The 8,541-nt window shown below is 33.3% G+C and overlaps 1 protein-coding gene across 1 annotated transcript; it reads left to right on the top strand.

Moving 5' to 3' along the window:
• LOC109360440 (transcription factor TCP9-like) lies at positions 5,747-6,988 on the top strand. The gene has a single exon (XM_019605348.1). The coding sequence runs from the start codon at positions 6,024-6,026 to the stop codon at positions 6,972-6,974; it is 951 nt and encodes a 316-aa protein (XP_019460893.1). The 5' UTR covers positions 5,747-6,023; the 3' UTR covers positions 6,975-6,988.

Below are 8,541 nucleotides of genomic sequence, written 5' to 3'. Positions count from 1 at the left end.
TATTCGTCTTATATATCGTGGGATATTATTTTTCCTGTCCCAACTGAGTTATTGTTAATTTGTGAGGCGGCCTAAAATCATTAAAGAAAACAAAAGAGGATTTTATTTGTTAAAATTGAATTATGAAAATTCGCAAATAGTTTGAATTTAGTATGTAACATTTAAAAATTAGAACATTTTATTGCACAGGGTTTTTGTTTTAAATTTGTTAAAATTTTAATTTATGAAAAGAAAAATCAATAGAAACTATTTTAGAGTTTGGTATGTATTTATGCAATTTAACCTCTTAAAGTGTAGAGATGCACTTTAGAAAAGACCATGGGCATTAACCCAAACATCATGCATAAATGCATCCATCTTATGGTGGGGAGTGGGTAAGGTCAAAAGGTCAAGTTCTAATATCTATTGTTTCATCCTGGTAGAACCAAGACATGTTATGATCAGCTAAATTTGTGCAGGTCACGACCAAAGGCTATGCAGGAAAGATTATACTTATATAGTTGTTGATCATGTTCGAATAGTCGTCCTAGCCAAACAAAGGACGAAGTGATGGAATAAGGTGTAGTTAGCAATATAGAGGACCACAAACCACTGCTACATGATTGTCATGTCGTCTGAATAGGACTGTTATGCCGCCTGAACAATACAAACCTTTGCTATAGAGCTGAACACATCATCTATACCATATACCATCCTCTGTCGTCCGGCAAGAACATACGTAATATACAGTTATGACAGCTAGGACATACTACAAAATGATCCACCATGAATAAAGCACTGTATCAGCTAGAGTACGGGCATGTCAGAACCGCTTCACATAGTATGACAGTCTGTCATGCCAACAACATCTACAAAAGAATATTAATATTTCATGTTCATTTCCTCTATAAATAGAAGAGATCTTCATAAGGAAGTTAATATATAATACTTTCTTATACTTTTGCATCTTATTATCTCAACACACATCTTCATATACTAACTCAAGACACTTCTATACCACACTGAGACAACATCTTGCCAGGATTCTAGAGTTCCCAGCCTAACATCTTTTATACAAAAAAAAAACAAGTTGCTAGTTGTGTCACATAAAAATATAATTTGTAGCATAGATATTCTACCTATGTCAACAAAATAAATACCCTTCAGATGAGTCTTACGTGTAATTAAAATGGACAAAACACACCCATATATTAAGGTATACTGAAAACATATTATCCATCGTTAATTTATATTACTTTTATTTGAGAATTAGTAATAGTTAACAAATAAATGATATACTGATAATGTAAAAAATACTTATACTATAAATATATATGTATATATATTAAATCCTATATATCAATGAAATTATTTTATTAATTTCTCAATAATGGGGAAATGGGTACATATATCAATTAAATTATTTTGTAAGATACATACTATTAAGTGTAAGCATTTAAATACAATTTTATTTATTAATCATCACCACTACAACATTTTTAGCTTGCCCTGAAATTTGAGTTTATATGTACTTTTATATATATATATATATATATATAGTTATTACAGGAATTACATTCTCCAATAATAAAGAGATAAATAATTATTTATTTTTATATTTTTTATAATATAAATGTAATTTTATAACAAATAAAAAACGTTATTAGTTGTAGAGGAAGTAGAAGAGTTGAATTAATATCATTCATTTGAGAACAAAACACGTACTTAAATGTGGGAATGACGTGAAAGTGTGACCCATTCATTTCTCACCAATCACCATTCTCCAACAAGCATTGCGAATCAAGCTTAAGAGGGGGCCCTCCCAAAGAGAAATTAGCAGCCTCATTCTGATCCAATGGAATAGTTATCCCCACCATTCATAATGAATAAAATAAATATCCCCATTCTAATATAAAAAAATGAAACAATTACGTCATTAGCTAGTAGGCAAAAGTTGGTATCACAATAAATATTAAACAAATTTTTTCAGAAGAAAAGAAAAAAGAGAAAACTTTGTGGGAGGAGGAAGAGTGGGGTACCCTCACATTAAGGTGCGTGAAAAAGGACCCGGGCCATCAACAAAGGTCACCCCCCATCTAGAAGTTAGTAGAAGAGAAGTAAAAAGTAACAAGTAATTGAGACAATGCTCCAGGTCAATACTATGGTCTCCTCCAATCATATGTATAATTTAAAATTTGTTAGATTATTCTTCTTATAATAATTTAATTTTCAGATGAAACTTTAATTTTATATTAAAGTTAGAACTAAATTTCTTTTCATTTGTTATAGACTAAAATGATATCTTTTATAAATAATATCCTTTAATCTTATGTATATAAAGTATGTTGGAAAATAAGTCTCATATCATTTGTCTGATAATAATTATTGAGTTACTTTTCTCTAATTGATAATTAATTTTGGGATGCGACATTAATGATATTTATCAATGGTACTAATTTTTTTTTCTTTCAAAATCCCATTTATTTGACTAAGATATTTTGAGATTTTTAAAATTTATTGGAGTAAAATTGATAAAGATAAGCTAGAAAAGTAGCTCTAGTTCCCATTTAGCCATTGGAGGGACCCAAGCCCAACACAAGTGCAATAGAAATACAATATGATGATGTGTGGGTCCCACACTTCATTGAACATGGTCCACCACTATTTTGCACATTGTGGTCCAAGGCAAGAGGGAGTGAGCCATTCAACCATGGGAAAGTCATGGCCCCCATGGTGGTGGACCCCACATGATGGAAGGTTGATGTAAAAAGAACCGTTGGATTGAAAGATGAAGCCTGGGCCCACGGGATCAGGGTACGGAATAGCAAGTGGTGCAAACACACGCGTTGGATTGATTGAAAGATAAAGTGGGCCTCACGTGCGTGTGTGGGTGTGGCCCATGAGCTCAGCGTGCGCACCACACATACATTCAGAGGGAGGGTCCCAACCAACCACGGCTGGCTGGTACGGGGCCCATGGGTTTCCCAAGTCCCAACGTGGAACCACCCATCACTTTCTGCATATTGGATACAAGCAATTATATATGAGACAAACGAGTTAATTATATACTAATTATTACACTCTTTTAACAATTATTTCATAGTTTTTTTTAGAAAGAAATGTATTTACAGCATAAGAATTTTTTAAATTGTCTCTACATAACTAATTATTAAAATCATCATTAACTTTTGAATATAAATAATATAAATGAATAGTGAAATTTAATTATCATTGACTTTTATGTACATCAGTTTTTATATTAATAATACATGAATATTAGAGTTTGGAGCATTTTTACTTCAATTTTTACTCCTCGTGTCATAATCACTTCTTTTTATCTGTGTCAATATTTTAGTAATTTTTCTAAGATATTTTGTATTTTCTCTTATTTGATATTTATTCATTAATTTTAAATGATAAATAGGTAAACTTTTCAATGAGGATAGAATATTTGTAAAGTTCATACTTCTTCGGTTTGAACAAATAATCAAAAGTTTTAAAATTTTGTCCCAAATTGATATCATGATAATAAATAGAAATATATATGACAATTGCTTATCATGATTACGAATTTATAAGTGAGTTATCAAGAAAGAATTTAATGTTTATGTGAAGAAAGTGTACTTTTCCTACCGAGTCAGAATATCATATATCATTCAATCTTAATTAAAGATCAATTATGATTTAGCATGAATGATTTATTGAAAATATAATAAACTCTTATATTATGGATACATAAATATTAAATTCATAAATGTACATTAACATTTAGTGTAAATTCAACACACTATTTATAGAAGGATGAATTGCATAGCAATTTTTTGCATTAATTATTAGACTCACTAAAATGGATATGAGAATATGAAGATTAAGGAGTACTCTATTGTAATTTGTGTTTAAAAAAAGTTGTTTCGTTATTTTTGTTGACTAGTCAAAAATTGACTATCATTTTGAGGTAAGTAAACTAATATATTTTTAAAAATATGTGAAAATTGACTATTTTTATTGTTATGATTAAAAGTACCTAATAATCAAGAAAAACTAAAACTGTGAGTAAAGATTGTAAATAGATTGAGCATATGGTTAAAAGTAAAATAAAATGCTTTATATATCGAAACCATAAAACTCAGGTAAGACATAAAAAATAAGATTTGACTCATTCCCAAATTCGAGTTAGACTCCTCTCCATTAATGGAGAGACAAGTTATGAAAAAATGCACTAAGAAGCCAAAAGATAATGTTATTTATGACCCTTAGTTTGCATTAAAATTACAATTTTCACCTTCAAAATACACTACAAAATATAACTTGCATCTCCGTTAACAGAGAAGAGTCTGCCTCCCCAAACCCTAATCTTACTTCAGTTGAGCATGATGCTGTTTTGATAATATTTTATTTTGATACATTATATCATTAATTTTATTTTTAGTCTGACTAAGTTATTGGGTTTTAATTAAAAATTTGAAATTGAGTCAAACAACTTGTAAGCTTGAATGTATCACTTAGCTTGAAGTTTCTAAAAATCCTATTGGCTGAGCATGAAGTTTAGTTTAACTAAGTTTGACTCATTCTCATCCACGTGATTTGCTTAAAACAGTAACGCCACTAGTTATTTTCATATTCATATTCATATTTCAATTAGCTCTGATACATGAACACATTTTGGCCACTAATTTTTTGATGTTCCTCGTTAAAACAAATTGGAGTAATCTCTTTAACCATAAATTTCTAGTGATACTACAAATAATAAATATGTTTTTTTTGAGTCACTTACTATTTGACACATCTTATATGTACAGAACAACTCATACTTGTAAGGATTGACTTTGATTTCAATTTTTGGTCATTGTTGTCGTTGTTCCTTATGGTTGGGTTTCTACCCCCATCCTTTTTGTTTGTTTTCTTTCGTGACTTTTCTAGGTCTAAAACTAAGCGGCGCCATTTCCTGTTGATTGTTCCACCAAGAAGTTTCTTCCATTTTTCCTTTTTTATCAAGGTTTTCAAATCGGAAAAAAAAATTAGGGTCATATAATTTATTGGGTTGGTTTTATTATTTTCAAATAAATCAAGTGGATAAACTTTTATATGCTTCTTATAATTTATTTTTTGTATTACAAATGATATCTTTTTTCCTTATTAATAATAAATTAATTATTTTCGGGGTGTATAATTCTCCTTCCGATTACGGGAATAGAACTCACGATAGTCCAACCTTATTTCATACATATAACACTTGCATCATATATTTTTTTTTAATGAAATGCATTGACGCCTTTAAACAATAAGGTATGGGCATTGGGAATGCTTTCTAAATTAAATATTGGGTGCTAGTCGATTCAAAATAAATATAAAATTAGTCATACACTCATACATACAGAATTATCTTTTGCATGCAAATACTATTTATTCAAAACAATTATAACAATCCCCTTCATAAGAATATACTTTCTTTCAAGTAGCACTGGATTTGAACTCCATACATTAGTAGTATAAAAATAATAACTATATCATTAACTTTAACACATAAGGTCATCATCCATTATGTATGAGCCCCCAATGATAATTTTCCTTATCCCTCAAATAGATAAAACCATCATCATGCAATAAGTTTATCAATCATAGTTTCATTCATCCTCTTTTATTTTTCTTTTCCCTTTCTTCGTTCTCATCCTCTTCAAACCCTCTTTACAATTGTTCGGTAGCTGCTAAATAAGTGAATAATAACATGGGACCATCACCAAAACTCTCCCAACACTATCCCATTAGATAGGGGACCCATCACGTGCAATAGTCCTAATCTTAATGGGTCCGTGCAACAACGATCACCGTAGATTTTCTTTCCATGTAAAAATCATAGATGCCATAACAAGGGCCCCATTTCCCATTTACCTTTCTCATTCTCAAATCTCAAAAACTTTGGCTCCTATATATAAATATTCATTCACACTTGCACTCTTTCATTCTAAGCTAACTCCAAACATCTTCCTTCTTTCTTATTCACTACTCTTCAAACTCTTAAAACTTTTACTACTACATATTCGTTCATGTCAACCAAATCCTTTCGACACGAAATTGATCTTAGTCTCGGCGAACCTATGGGCCCAAAAGAAGAGCCCGAAACGGAGGCGGCAATACGGGTGATGCCCACGGAGATGCCCATGCAAGTTAATAAGGCCTTAGTCCAAGTCCAACCAACTCAAAAGAGATCCTCCACGAAGGACCGCCACACCAAAGTCGAGGGTCGAGGCAGGAGGATCCGTATGCCTGCCACGTGCGCGGCCAGGATCTTTCAATTAACACGAGAACTCGGGCACAAGTCTGACGGAGAAACAATCCGGTGGCTCCTCGAACACGCCGAGCCTGCCATCATCGCCGCCACCGGTACCGGCACCGTTCCCGCCATCGCCATGTCGGTCAACGGCACTCTCAAAATCCCAACCACCACCCATTCTTCTGCTATAGCCAGCTCCGACCCGGAACCCGGTGACCCGCAAGAGAAAAAGAAACGTAAACGACCCGCGAACAGTGCTTATGTGGACATAAACGACGGCGTCGTTTCAGTCTCAGCCGGTTTAACAACTTCATCACACGCAAACACAGCAATTCCGTTACAAAACGCGATTCCGTTACCACAAGGTATGGTTCCCGTGTGGGCCATACCTTCAAACGCTGTCGTTCCAGCTGCGGGAGCGTTCTTCGTTGTTCCTTCTCCCATGGCTGCAGGACCTTCGAACCAGCCACAGTTCTTCACACTAGCTCGTCCAATCTCAGCTTTCGTTTCCTCCATGGTACCAACCCCTGTTCAACTCCAACAACATCCAACGTCAACGAACACGTGTTCTGCTTCTCCGTCTTCGAAATCGCCGCCAATCGCGACGGCCATGGCTCCGACAACCACCGCCACCACAACGACGCAGATGCTGAGAGATTTCTCGTTGGAGATTTACGATAAGCAAGAGCTTCAGTTCATGTCACGTTCCTCCTCAAAGCAATGAGAGAAGAAGAAGAATTTGTTTTCGTTTTCCACTACAACGACGTCGTTTAAGATAACGAGGGTGGGGTTATTACAGAGTGGGAGCACATCTACTATTCTATCCCGACTATTAGTATAGATGTGATTGATTGAAAAATATATTTAAATTAAAATTTTAAAAATTAAATATTTTTCCGATCAATCACATGCATCTCACATTATGGTTTAGTATACGTGCACGTGACAGGGATTTAAAAGAGTGGGGTCCATCAGAAAAAGTGGATGAGGGAAATGTGGGACCCGCATGGGGTGGTGCATTCTCCATGAACCGTGCAAAAGAAGGGAAGTAGGGTACAATCTATTTTTCTTTTTTTTCTTTTTTTTCTTTTTTCTCTTATTTGTTGGTGAGGGTGGGGCCACCTCATCTTGGGATCATGGTCATGTGTTAAGGGTAATGGACCCAATGGAGAGGCAATGGGTGGACCCTACAGAACCGTTTTTGCACTGTTAAGAGGGACACGTGTCGAGTAGTGGATCATTGTCAGGGTGGGCTACCATTTTTTCACTTACACATGTGAGGCTCTTTTGGAGGGTCCACGTTCAATTGTACTTTATTGGGTTTGGTTGGAACTTGGAAGAAAACGTGAAGAAAAGAAGGAAAATCTATTAGAATTATGAGACATATCTTTTGTTATAAAATTTGTATCATTTTATGTATTTTTAATTTTTATTGGTTCGAAAATATAAAATTATATTTTAATTTTTTACTAAAGAAAAATAATGAGTATATAGCCTAATAAAATGTTTGGGATAGAGAATGTGTATTATATAATTAGATAGAGAAATAGTAGCAGATTCGCCAAAATAAGTTGTTTTTATTTGTTTGTTGCCTTTATGGACCTTTTTGGTCACCATGAAAATGAACCCGTGTAGCTTGTTAGTGTTAGTGACATTATTATGAATGTATGTTGTTCCACTTTGTGGGCTCGAGTGAGTTTACTCCATTCACAATAAATGTACACGTTTAATATTAATGCCATTCCTTTCATTTCACTTTCAAGAATAGTTCATTTCACAATGATATATAGTGCATTTTGAAAAACAGATGATATATAGTGGAAGAGTTGCACTTCGTTTGGTATTTTCCAAAAGAGTAACTCACATAGAGTTGTGTTTATTGAAGAAAATAAGAGAATGGAAACACACACATATATTGATATTTGATTAAGAAAAAGGTGATGCCGTTAATTAATATTATGGGATGTATCATGTAAGTAACATTTTACTTTTTTTAAATGTATGTTTGGAAATAAATTTGACCCTTTACTTCTGTGTACTTTTTTAAGTGTGAACTTGAGTTGTATTTTTATTGCCTTATAGTATATATTGCTTATTATTACCACTACTCTTCAAGTTAAAATTTCAATGTGCTTAACCATTGAAATATTATAGGATCAGCATCCTTTGCAGTTGAGAGAAAACACATTGAGATGCTATCTTAATTTGACTTACTTAGGTTTTTTTTTTATGATTTGAAGGTAAAAGAATGGAAAAAGAAAGAGAGTAACGAAATACACTCATGAGATGAA

Source organism: Lupinus angustifolius, chromosome LG11 (assembly GCF_001865875.1).
Source record: "Lupinus angustifolius cultivar Tanjil chromosome LG11, LupAngTanjil_v1.0, whole genome shotgun sequence".
Lineage (NCBI taxonomy): Eukaryota > Viridiplantae > Streptophyta > Magnoliopsida > Fabales > Fabaceae > Lupinus > Lupinus angustifolius.
Note: the sequence above shows the minus strand (reverse complement) of the source record. Positions and strands in the feature narration are given on the sequence as shown.